We start from the raw sequence: 13402 nt of genomic DNA on the forward strand, positions 1-13402 counted from the left end.
TATAGGAGACATGAACTTGATGAGATGAAGGCAATCAAAAGGGGGCTTAGAGAAGTTTCTTAAATAAAAGGGACTGTGTGTGGTAGAGAGTAGAGAGAAAGGGGACGACTGTAGCAATGGAGGATGCCAGGGAGTCTAAGCAAGAGCAACTAGAGTGCAATTTGTTGTATTGATTTCAACTAATCAACCAGTGTTTGGTTACAGGTCTTTTATCATTTGCTGAAACTATACCAAATGCTGAGTTTTTTATGGCTGTGTGAGCATGATTAAAACTCAGAGTAAATGCTTACCTAGGCATTATTTTAATAGGTTCCAGCTCTTTAGGGAGAAGACTCTAATTCAATTTTAAAATAAAACATATTTTCTAGCTAGGCAGTAAACAAAAAAACAAAAAACAAAAACAAAACCCACCATTTCTTAGATGTCACCTTGGAGATTCAGCAAACCAAGCCACGGAAATGATTCCTGATAGAAATCACTTATTGCTCAGACTTACAGCAGTGGCTACGTTTACAAAGGAGCTGTACTCCACAGCTCTGTACAGGCTGGGGGGGGGGAAATAGCTATTTGCTGCGGTCAAGGTCTCTGTTCAAAGTCCGATAAAAACGCCGATATGCTGCTTTAGTAAGTGCTTTCGTCTACTTACTTGCGTAATACTTGGCAGCTATACATTTCTAAGCAGTCCTTGACGTGGGAGAACTGCCGACTCTGCTCTGTAGCCTTGCTTTTGCTTTTCTTTGTGCCTCACCCTACTCAAATTGCAGCTAAATAACTCTGCTTTTGCTGTATATATCTTCTTTTTAAAAAAAATTAGGTTGGTATTCTGCCATGGCTATGAGAAGCTTGCTTTCTGACCATAGCCACTATGTCGAATCCTTTCGTCTGTTCCTTGAGAATTCGACGGAGCATCAATGCATGCTGGAATTCATTCAGAAGAAGCTGCCAGGCATATTATCAAGGTAAAAGCATCAGGCATCTTATCAGAAGGACAAACTATTGTTACGCTCTGGCATACATGATGTTTGTTTGTGTGTGCAACAGAGCCAGGTTTGCAAGAACTGCTGGAGAGTATCAGACTGCTGTTTCTCTCCTTCCCTCCCTCCCCCCCCCTTCTCTAGATCTTTAATAATGTTTTACTTCAGACATCCCAGTAGAAAGCTTTTCTTTGTGATAGGGTTTGCCTAGCAGAAGACAGAGATCTCATTGTTTGCTCTCATGTAAATATAGCTCAACTTCCACGTATTCACATACAATAATGAACAGCGATCATGATTTATCAGGATGTACTTTCCTTTGCAAAACAAAAACAAAAACCCTAATAAAAAAATTTAACCTCATTGATGATTCATGTGTGGACGCTAAATAAACACATGTGGCGTATTGGCTTAGGGGACCTGAATGCCCTAACCACAACAGTTTGTCTAAGCATAGTATCCTAGTATGTGGAAGCCCCATAAAAGTGTGCACTTTGGAACAAACCACTGAGACCCAAACCTGCTCCTGTCTTCATAACTCCACCTTTTCATTAATATAGGCCCATCCTGGGTTCTGCTAAACTAGACCAAGACCATGTCTGGATTCTGTCAAACTGAACTGATTGGAAATTTCTGAAAATGAATGTCATTGAACTTTTTGAATACCTACTGATATCTTACTGTTTTAAAAAGATGCACTCTTTACCTCCTCAGTATAGGCAGTGGAAAATCTACAATCAATATTCTAAGTGTTGGTGGTGGGGCAGGTAAGTAAAGTATGAAGAAATGCATTTAATTATTAGAACTATGGGTTTATATTATGTATATAACAGATTATAATTCATTTAATTTACAGTTTAGTTTCCCAGGTAGTTGTCAATAAAACCAGAAGCAATAGGATTATCTCTACAATATGTTGTATGGAGGAAAAAGACAGAATGACATCCAGTCTAATCCTTTGTATATTTACATTTTTAAGGTTTTACATTTTGTATGTTGAGACCTAGATGGTGAAAAGTGGGATATATAGATATAGATATGTATATATTTACACACACACACACACACACACACACACACACAATATTAGTAAGAGCTGGGCATTGTTGAACCCACTGAAATTAATAGGTTTGATGTACCTAATTCTGCATTGGATCGGGGTACATCATATCTGACTTTGGATTCCATTTCCTTTTCCATTACCAAATATTATACTAGTTGACCAAATGTCCAGAACACAGAGGGGATATGAAAAGGACCGACTGAGCAATCTCCACTAAAAATTGTATGTCGCACTGTGACTACGATCTTAAAACAGCTTAATTTGTAAATTAATCAACTTGTGCCATTATTGTCTTATCAGTAGCGTGAGTTGTGAGGGCAAAGAAAATAAGCAAACATGGGGAAGAGACAGAAAAGTGAGCCATTTAATACACTATTTTGTTTTCTGGTGATAACCCACTAGATATCAGATCACACTATCCTTCAGGGTGGTCATACTCATTTGCTGCAGAACTGTGCAAGCTTTTTCAATGGTTTTTTTATTTTAAATACTGAATTTAGCAAAGAAAGAAGAAAAAGAAAGAAAGAAAACCAGAGAGGGGAAAGAAAAAAGAAACCCATCAGCTCACATTAAAAAAATACAATTACTATTAACACATCCATCTTTATTTTATCTAAATATTTATAAACTACACTTTTGTTTTTTAAAAATACAAGGAGGTAGTGTACACCATATGAAAGTTAAAATGATACAAAAAGTCATTTTAAAAAACCATCCATAAATACAGGTTGGCCAAAAGAAGGTGTGCATTTCAGAGGCCTGTCTAAACACAATTATAAGGTGGATTTGTAAGAAGGCAGGAATGATTCCTGCTGAACCTTTGCTAGTAGGGCATAGCAGTAAAGGCTCACTCCCTAGTAAAGGCCAACCAAAACCTCTGGGGGGCACGAGGAGCCACAAGAAATGCCACATCAGAGGATCTCAGTGATTGAGGTGGAGCATTAAACACATAAATTAATACAGACCATCCAAATGTCCAAACAGGTATTCACACAAAGTTAGTGTTTATAAGAAATGTGCTCAAATTTAGCAGGGGCAGCAAGGCCCTCAGACCATTGTGAAATAGAAGGTGGGTGATCGTCCCTCCAGGCTTGAAGTAGAAACGTATTGGTGAGGGAGGGCTCACAAAATCCACTTTTGTTGCCCTGCTATTAATACCCATGCTACAGGGCCATAATTAAAAAGTACATGGATATCTGCACATATCAAGGTTTTTGCTACTACACAGTCACTAGTTTAGTGACTGAACAACCCTGACAGAGAGCCCTACTTGTTCTGGGAAACAGCTCTACTCACCACAGTGTGGCAGCAGGTACTATGGAGTCATGTATCTGTCTGCCATGACTGTTAGCCATACATAGGCTTATTCTCCATTATTTTAACTAATCTTAAAAAACAAACAAACTCAGGTGTGCTACCAAAAGGCAGCTATCCATCAGTCTTAGTGCAGCGTTATCACTGACTCTTGGTATGAGAAGCACCCGACAGTAAAATGCGTAAAAGCAGCGTCTTTTAGACAGTCTCACTATAAGTGGCAATAACTAATAGTGAGAATGTGTTATGCCAGTCCATAAAGAAAGTACGCCTTGTTTTCACCCTTTATCTTATTAATGTTGCCAACTCACACCCTCCAATCACAAAAGGCATTTGCTGTGCTATAAAACAGCAAATGTGCCATAAACAATCCATTTCCTTGAAAAGTTTAATTGGAATCTTAATGGTGAACATAGTGATAGCCTTTTTAAGGTAATTGTATCGGAGAGCTTAAATAATTCCTATAGCTTAATTTGAAAGTTGTTGATAGCGCAGGCTGCCGCATATTCAGCTCTTGAATCCCCCAAAGCACTTGTTTGCATATAAACAACTAACTGAACTCAATTAAGGTCGTAGATTAAGCTACAAATCAAAGGGGTTGGGGGAAGGGGTGGTTTATAATAACCTGGTAGGGGTGGTGAGTTGATTACTTGTGAATGGGGAACGATACAATAGAAATGTGACTTTTTTAAATTTGGAGGAACAGGTTTTTATATCAGTACAGAGTTTTGTTTTGTTTTTAAGGAAAGAATAGTACCGTATTTTTTGCTCTATAAGACTCACTTTTTCCCTCCTAAAAAGTAAGGGGAAATTTGTGTGCGTCTTATGGAACAAATGCAAGGCTGCGCAGCTATCCCAGAAGCCAGAACAGCAAAAGGGATTGCTGCTTTCACTGCGTAGCGATCCCTCTTGCTGTTCTGGCTTCTGAGATTCAGAATATTTTTCTTCTTGTTTTCCTCCTCCAAAAACTAGGTGCGTCTTGTGGTCTGGTGCGTCTTATAGAGCGAAAAATACGGTATTTGTACAGAAGGCACAGGAACTTCTGTATGCTTAGAATTAAGGACCAGTGTGCTTCTGAGCACATGCTCAGCTCATGAATTTGTTTACAGGATCAGAAATGTTCTCATTGTTAATACACACACACCACTCCTGGTTTCCCCTCCACCCCCAAATATTCATTTCAACAATCTTTTTTTTTTTTTTGGGGGGGGGGGAGCCTTTTGTTGCTGTTATTGTTAAACCTTTGGGAGTCAGATACATTGGTCAATATGCCACAAATCACTCTGAGATCTACCAGATCAGCCTTCTGCCAACCCATCTACATTGCTAAACCAAGTAATATATGTCAAGTCCTGTTACAAATAGTGGCAGCTCTCCCTCTCATTCTCTCCGCCCCCTTTTTTCTTTCTTGTGTCCTAGGAGAAGTTGACCTTCAGATTCTTGCAGAAGTACGGGCTAAATATCCTGGAGTCGTCATTTGTAACGATGTGGTAGAACCAAGTGCTGAACAAATAAGTGCCTACAAAGGTATGAGTGCCGCAACCCCAGAGTTGGTCATGACTGGATCTAATGGTCAGGGGTCCCTTTACCTTTTTTGCTTTCTTGGTTTCATTTCTTAAAAAGCAGAGTACAAAATAATTTGCCAGATAATTTGTCCTATCTGTTGTATCATTCTCATCCTGGGAAGTAACACTTCCAGGGAGCATTCATTCATCCCAATTTTATTGCAAGGGAATGGGGTAGCTATCGTTTGATAGCATGGCAGTGATCCAGAGGAGAGCAACAAGAGCTTAATCCTTTCTGAAGCAGAAGTGGAAACAGTACAAGCGAAGACACTTGCTGCTGAAACTAAGAGGAATAGACTGCAACTGCCTGAAAAGTTAGGTTTGAACTCACTCCGAAGTGAAGGGCTACTTCATATTAATTTCCTAGATGGATATGAACGCACACAATATGTATGTTGCCAGTTCTGATGAAAGCACATGTCTGTTTTGACACGTGTGTTCAAAATGGGAAGCTAATTTGTTGTATACTTAGCAAAGTAGGCGTATTTCCATGTGAAGTGGACCTGAGAGATACTAGCTCTCTTCAGATGTTCAGCCTGACCACATAAGCACCAAAGGAGAGTTGTGGGACAGGAGCATGCAGGCCACCCCTGACCCCCAGTGTCCCTGTGTATGCTAGCCCCACTTCTACTCCTGACTTTTGCAGGAGTGGGACAGGGCCAGCACTCAAGGGAAAGCTGGAGACAGGGCTGCGGGTGTCAGTGGCATAGCGTGGGTTGCCAAGTGCCCGGGGCTGTGCAGAGGGGTGGGGTGGGGATAGAAATGGATGGAGTACATTCAACTGCCTAACAGTGTCCAAGTCACCCAGGAGATCGCAGCCACAGAGATAAGAAAAGAAGACTTGTTCCATAGTCTGGAGAGGTCACCTACCTAGAGAAGCCTTTTTCAATGCAGCCCAGCGATGGAAGCGCACAGCTGTATTGAGGCAGCACCAGGTGTTGACATTTTGTGCCCCCTAACATTTGTGCACCTGGGACAACTGCCCCTGCAGCCCTCCACTCCCTACTACACCACTGGTGGAAGAAGCTACATGTTTTTGCCTTCCCATGGTCAGGCTGAACACCTGAAAAGGGCCATTGTCTTGTGGACTTTCTAAACTTCTTTGGTCATTAGCCCAATTCTGATTTTTGGCATAGGGAAGCCACATTGACAGGCATTAGCTTTCTTTCCCTACTCTTCATTTCCTGATGTCTCCTCACAGACTGTCTAGTGATTAAATAGAAGCAGACTGAGTCAGATTATTTTCAGTGCTGATATGGATTACTGCTCAATGATCTCCGAGTTTAAAATAGCAAATTAGATTTGAACTGTGGTCGTATAGGCTAGAGACTGATAAATGGAAGAGAGGACTGAGCAACAGCCGCAGCATTCAGAAGTGGTAGCCCATGTCCAAGAAGGAATGCAAAGGAAGAGAGATAAGTACAGGTGGAACATTTCTCATCTATTTCACAGGGATGTATCCTAATCGGAGCCCTGAAAAATGTAAGACTTTGATTTGATGTGCTAAGTTAAAGCTGTACCAAAGCACGATGTGTTTGAATGCTATATGTGTATACAAAGCCCTTAGAGCACCTCCAGACTGTCAATTTTTTCAGGTGGGATTCAATTATATTCTGGCAAATTCAGGTTGTATAATTACAGCTGATTGGGAGGTCTTGTGCAGCAAACCCTGCTACCCCCCCCATTGGACTTTTTGCTATAAGGAAAGTGACAGGGAATTGCATTGGAAAGTGAGGGAATAACACTATGCCAAATAATCTCTCCAACAAATCACCAATGCCACCTAATCTCCCTGAACACAAGGGCCTTTCCACACACTCTGTTTATAGTGCTGCTATAGTTGCTGTTTGATCCAATGTAAAAACTGAATTTGGAGCTGATTGTTTGCACCTTTGTTCACATTAGAGAATGAGGGTGGGGCTTTCCTTTGCACACTAATGGTTGTTTCTGTGAGAAAGGTTTTTTGGCTGTAGTCACACCCCTTGTGTATCCTTGTGCTTCCTCGGCCATTAAATGTCAGAGCTGAAAATGGGGATAGCAATTTTGTAGCTTTTTGTGTGTGTATTTAGTGTCTAGTATTCCCGAATCCTATTATTGTGGGAGTACAGGAAATTAGAAGACAAACAATGGGTCAACCTGAGCTATGGTGAACCTGGTTATTGTGATGAAATTTTGTCTGCAGCTAATGATTGTTTTCACAGGCAGTACTTTGACTCAGCACCATCATTCCTATCTGCCATCTCTCTCCTCTGAATAGCTCGCAAATTCACAGTTTGCCCTGGCCAGAGGGAAGCAGCATGAAACAGACATCTCCCAAACCACTCAGCAGCCATCCCCTCTACATAGAAACCAGGGCAATGCTTGCACACATGCTAATAAATTATTATTATTATTATTAGTCACACAAATGGATATATTGAGGATCCATTCCAGTTTTTTCACAAAAGTCAGATTTCTTGTGGTAGATTTTCTTTTTTTAAGTACAGTATTCTGGCATGCTAACTGAATAATGATGACATCATGTGACAGAGAGTATGCAAAAAAGAAAAAGTCCAGAAAACAAAGCCACTATACCACTATAAATGGAAATGGCCCTTAGAGCCATTGGGGGACTTTCTGCCAAGAAACAGTGGAATCAAAGCTTGGAACAGGGTTCAAGTAGCTGTGAAACAGGTTCCTGGTTTTCTTTATTTCTGATAACTTTTGGGGCACCAAGAAAGGAGCATGCCATATGTCATGCTTTCAGCCTGGGATGCTAGAGAAATAGCAAGTATTTCCTGCAAATCAGGAAAGCACAGCAACCACCTCTGTCATTCAGTGCTCACAACTATGCTTAATTCAGAACTGATTTCATGAGGAGTTAAAATGAGACACAATGGGGTTAAGTTTCCTATGGATTCTGGGGAATCAAAAGCCAATTGCATAATATATGAAAATACCTTATACACAATCTAGCCAATGTTATCAGTGGATATCAAAAGTAGCTGCCATTGGGCTTATCTGCTTCAATTTCTCCCATGGAACCAAGTAACATTTTATGCTGTTTCACTTTGTCCGGATAGCTTTACTCTACAACCCAGCCACTGCCTTAAGATATCTCTTCTACATTGTCCTGTAAATCTAAAAAGTGACCCTGGAATCTGAGTTCTAGATATAAAATAGCAAGTATATATAAGAACATATTTTCCTCCAGATTGGATTCATCAAACTACTTGAGAGGATGGAACTGGGGACAGATTCTGAAACAGCCATATGATTTATGCTGCTCCAAAGTGTTCCTTCCACTTTGCTTTGCTCTGTGGAAGTGAGTGAATGGAAGGTGGCACCTGGCAGCTCAAGACTGGTCCCGCCAGTGACACCAGCGCGTTGTGCTTTTTAAAATATATGGCTTTCAGCTGCTTTAAAATTTGAAATGGAAATTTATTCTGTATTTGCAATTGAGATAAACTGTGGAGCTATCATATTTTAGAACGAGTAGCAAAGACAGAAAACCTTGAGAACATAAAGTTTTCTTGGCACAAGGAGACTTCGCTGGAATATGAAAGTCGAATGAAGGCAAGCAAAGAAGTGAAGAAATGGAACTTCATCCACATGATCCAGGTAAAGGGAGGCCTCAATTGTGAGACAGTTGTGGTTGTTGGGACAACCGTTTTCCTCATGCTACCTTTCGTGTGCGATAATACCACTTGAATGTCAAAGCGGTGCTCCAGTCCCTTGTATTCTATAAGTTTGTTCTGTTCACAAGCAATAATATATTTGTTCCAAACAATCAAGCCCAAAGAAAACAAAGAATGCATGCAAAACTTGCTGTAGAATAATAAGGACAAAACTCTGCTTTGCATTAGCTAGCACATCTGAATAAAAAGTGAGTAGAGCTTAATATTGCTGCACCCCTTTTCCCTCAGCTATGCGGTTCTCTGGCACAAAACTCAGTTGCACCCCCAGCTTCCCTGCTTCACCTCTCTCTGAGGTCTACCGCCCTGGGCTGGATTTCTGCTAGATATTTTAAACCCTCTTTATTTTTGCTGCCACCACCAGGTACGAGAATAATTGCCAGCTCTAGCATAGCCAGTCAAGAGGCAAGTGTGTATGATACAACAATATCATCAATAACAGAATAAAATATTGCAGAATTATTCAGTGCTCAGAAGCATGCGGTTTCAGTTACATACTTTCTTAGATGCTGCTTTAATCCATAGAAACACCTCTACCTAACTCCATGCTTCTAAATGTACCTAAGCAAAATCCACCCTCCCCATCTATCCCAAATGCTGTCCCTACTTGCTAAATCCGTCACAATCTACCCAACACTATCCATCCAGTTCTGAGGACCTTCTGAGGGACCTCAGGGTGAGAAGAGAAGTTACAAGGAACCAGGCGGAGGGCCTTCTTGGTAGTGGAACCTGCCCTGTGCAACACCCTCTCATCATAGGCCAAACACAAACTTTCTGGAGACATATGAAGCCAGCCATGTATTGGGAAATTTTTAATGTTTGATGTTTTGCTGTGCTTTTATTATGCTGGAAGCCACCCAGGGTGGCCGGGGCAACCCAGGCAAAAGGCTAGGGTATAAGTAACAGATTATTATTATTGCTATTAATTCTACAACCTTCTGCCACCATTATTTGAAGTCCCACCTGAACACTACTCACTTCCAGTATTACAAGCACACTCCATTCCCCTCCCAATCCAACACTGACCCTAATCCATGTACTGTCCTGAACCCCCAGCCTACCTGGCAGCAAGTCAGTATGTCAAGTCCAAAGTCCAAGTCCAGGGACCGAGCCACACAAGCAAATTCGAAAGCTCAGGAAATGCAGTCCAGTGTCAATCCAAGTAGCCAAGTCTGAAGTGCTGTAGTCAGAATACTGTTCAGAGTCACACCCAAATCACAGTGCAGGAACATGCAAGTCAAGACTCAGCAACATGGGGAGTTGAGCAGAAACAATGCCTCAGCTTCCCTTTTCTACCTTGCCTGCTGATTGCAGCATCTGGGCTTGATGAGGCATGTGACCCTCACCTGTTCCAAGCCCACTCCAGCTGAGGAATCACACATCCCAGGGCTAATGAGCTCCACCTGGCCAGCTATGGGCCCTTGCCTGCCTCAGCCTCCTGCAGCTCCCTATACCTTAGAGCAGTGATGGCCAAACTCGGCCCTCCAGCTGTTTTGGGACTACAGTTCCCATCATCCCTGACCACTCGTCCTGTTAGCTAGGGATGATGGGAGTTGGAGTCCCAAAACAGGTGCGGCGCCGAGTTTAGCCATCACTGCCTTAGAGCTGTGTTCATGGAGACAGGGGCTCCTCTGGCTCTGGTGATAGGTCCTGCTGCTCTGGTTCCTGTGCACTGACCCCCATCCCCACCCCATCCTCCATAACCCTGTGAATACTTCCTACACCAACCTCTCCTTGCCCCTCCCCACCTTGTCCCAGTGTGTTCCAGTCCTGGCTACACCCCTCGCCAGGATCCCCTCCCTCCTCTCCATTGTCCTGTGGGTTCATGATGCTACTTGCCTACACATTTAGCACAATACATACTACCATATACTACTTTACTGTAGTAGCTCTAATGTGTACGCAGTATCATTTAGATACACATCACAAATACATTTTTGGTTTGGGTATATTTGAGTCATTTCACACAAAAATGGGAGCATTCACGGAAAAGCTTCAGTGAGCTCATTCTACATTAAAGTGGTCCTTATATTTTCTAGATGCTGTATTATGTAAAAGACATCCCAGCTACTATCAGGTTTTTCCACAGCCTCTTGGAACCTGGGGCCAAGCTCCTTATTATTCTTGTTTCAGGTAAGTACTGATCTCAGTAGTTGAGGCACTGCTTATCTCAAGATTGAATTTCTGCAATGCGCTCTATGCAGAGCTTACTTTCTGCTTCCAGAAAGTGCAGTTAGCACAGAATGCTGCAGTGCGGTTGCTGACAGGAGTAAGGCCCACTCAGCCTATAACACGCTCAGAGATTCACACTGATTGCCATTTTCTTACCAGGCCAAGGTCAAGGTATATAAAGCCCTAAAGGCTTGGAACCAGTTTACTTGTGGGATCACGTTATCCCATACTCAACTTCTTTGATCTGTGAAACTGGCGCTGTTTCACATACCACATAATACTCATACTGCAGTTTTAAGAAATCAACCTTGTGGTGCGGTAGTGCCTACACTTTGGAACTCACTGCCTATTGATATCAGGCAGGTGCCTTCACTGCAATATTTTTGGCAACTGCTTAAAACATTTTCGCTTAGGCATGGCTATCCAGACATTTAGATGCTTACACACAGCCCCTTTTACAGTTAATTATCTTTAAATGCTTTAAGTGTTTTTTGTTGAATTTTAATATTACTTGTAAACTGCTTGGGTGTATTATTACAATCAAGTGGGGTATAAATTTTGTCAAATAAATAAATACTACCAAGTACATTTCTTACACACTTCAAGGTTGTAATTTAGACTTCTATGTGATTTCCTATGAATGTGTCTGTTTTCATAATGGAACACCAAGACCCAGCTGCTTATACAAATCTATTTCTCAGAGATTAAAAAATACAAAAAATAAATTATCATACAAGTTATATAAAAATTTCTCATATTAAAATGCACCATAAAAACATTCTGATTTAAACAATCTTATCTATTTATGCACCCCTGTCCCAGTCTTCAACACACTTTTGACCACATAAATAGACTATTATGCATGTGTGTCATTTGTACATACCCAAACTCTACTTTTTTTAAAAAAAGGATTTTAAAATACTTGTGTTAATCTGCCCTTTCAGCCCCCTCCTGTGCATGTTTTCTTGGATATAAGTCCCACTGAGCTTAATGGAGCTTACTTGGAGTTTAATGGTGCATAGAATTAGCATGTCTATTCTGTAGCATCATGAACAGCTTCATAGATTAATGATATGCAATGAGTTTGAGAAATCCATGCAATATTTCTTCTGGTATTGGTACCACATAATTAGCGGCTAAAGTGGAAGTTAATCTCCTTTGTCGGGAGATACCTGTTCTCATGATGTGGGGGAGGTGTGTCTTTTTCTACCTTCTAAACAAGGTGTATCTCTTACAAACACATTTATTTATTACAGTTATAATATGCCGTGCTTTTTTTCTAAAAAAAAATAATGTTTAGGGGTACTCTCATTTTCCTACTCATATCAAAATTCTGCCCCTCAATGAGACCAAACGTAGATTCACAAAATGTTTGGGGTTATGCGTACCCCTGCATCCCCCCCAGAAAAAAGCACTGATAATACGTTATAATATAAAACTGAGGTAAGAGAACCCTTTTTTCAAGAATGGAACACAAAGCAGGATTTCTAGATTCCAGGCACAGAAGCTACACATGTTGAACCTCTGCAAAATTGTTGCATTGTGTATGAGTCAGTTACAATCTAGAAGAGTGATGGGGAATTATCAGTTTATTCAGCTAGGAATGGGGAAGGAAGAGCTTACTTTTTATCCCTGAATTGCACCGAGCCATTGAGTTAATTAAGACTGTCGCTTAAGCACTACAGGGGAGGTAAGGCCCATTCAATGCAGTGGATGTTTATTCTGAGTAAACATGCACTGGTTTGTGTGTTGCCCTCATCAGAAGGTCCCTGATTCTTTGGATGTCATGGAATGTAATGAAGTTGTCTATCACAGAGATACGAGTTAATTATATAAACATTAGAAGAATTTGCAGAGTTAGAAAATAGCTTTATAAAGTTCATAGCAGACAACAACAGCCCCAAATGTTCCATTAATTGCAGAATGTCTCCGTTTCCCCTCCCCTAACTGCACACAAATGTCACAACAAATGTTGCAAACAGAATAGGCACTAAATCTGAAATCTCAACTCATGCAAGAAACCCAATTGTTCTTAATGAATCCATTAATCTGCTGCAGATTTTTCAGAATAGCACATGTCGTAACACCTGACTGCATGTGGCATTAAGTAAATCTCTACAATGGAGCTCTGTTGTGCTATTTTGCTGGCTCATTGCCCATGTTTACTGCCCATTTTGTTTAATATTGTGATACAGTGTAAAAAAAAAAAAAAGAATCCCATTTTAGGCTGGTTGTATTTGACACCTGAATAAGAAAGTTGTGATCAAGTCAATTGCAAAATAGAATACCAGAGGAAGTGGCATTTATATGTTCATGTGGATATAGTACCGAGGCAGCAGAGCAAATTGAACAGATTACACACAGCAGGTTTCAGTGCCTAATGGGCATCTTATGAGTACAACCAGCCAAAGTTAACCGTTTTCAAGTTCCACTGATTTCAATGGGCGAGTTAAACATGTATGAAAAACTCTTCCATTAAATTCAATGGACCTAGCAAGTGATTGAATAGCCTCGTTTGTGCCTGAAGTGTCCTATTCAGTTACAACAGTGGCATATTTTTTTACTAGACATAACAGATATGATTTTGTTATGAGTTCTTCAAATGCATACCTAATTTTATCTCTCATTTTGAAAATGTCT

General features: G+C 40.9%; 1 protein-coding gene and 1 long non-coding RNA gene across 2 annotated transcripts in view; one reads left to right on the forward strand and one right to left on the reverse strand.

Annotated features, from left to right (window-relative positions):
- Window positions 1–10619, reverse strand: part of LOC309519190 — a 108579-nt gene extending 97960 nt beyond the window's left edge. The window contains exon 1 of the long non-coding RNA XR_014213738.1: window positions 9652–10619. This is a non-coding gene — a long non-coding RNA (uncharacterized lncRNA). The remainder of the gene's footprint in view (window positions 1–9651) is intronic.
- The window catches only part of LOC309518892 (histamine N-methyltransferase-like), a 29580-nt gene that overhangs the window by 2117 nt on the left and 14061 nt on the right, over window positions 1–13402 (forward strand). Inside the window, exons 2-6 of the mRNA XM_082199459.1 lie at window positions 815–959; window positions 1689–1741; window positions 4771–4878; window positions 8386–8516; window positions 10630–10723. Coding sequence (XP_082055585.1) covers window positions 829–959; window positions 1689–1741; window positions 4771–4878; window positions 8386–8516; window positions 10630–10723 — 517 coding nt within the window. The 5' untranslated portion in view covers window positions 815–828. The remainder of the gene's footprint in view (window positions 1–814; window positions 960–1688; window positions 1742–4770; window positions 4879–8385; window positions 8517–10629; window positions 10724–13402) is intronic.

The sequence above is a fragment of the Podarcis vaucheri genome, assembly GCF_965113315.1.
Source record: "Podarcis vaucheri genome assembly, chromosome: 1".
NCBI lineage: Eukaryota > Metazoa > Chordata > Lepidosauria > Squamata > Lacertidae > Podarcis > Podarcis vaucheri.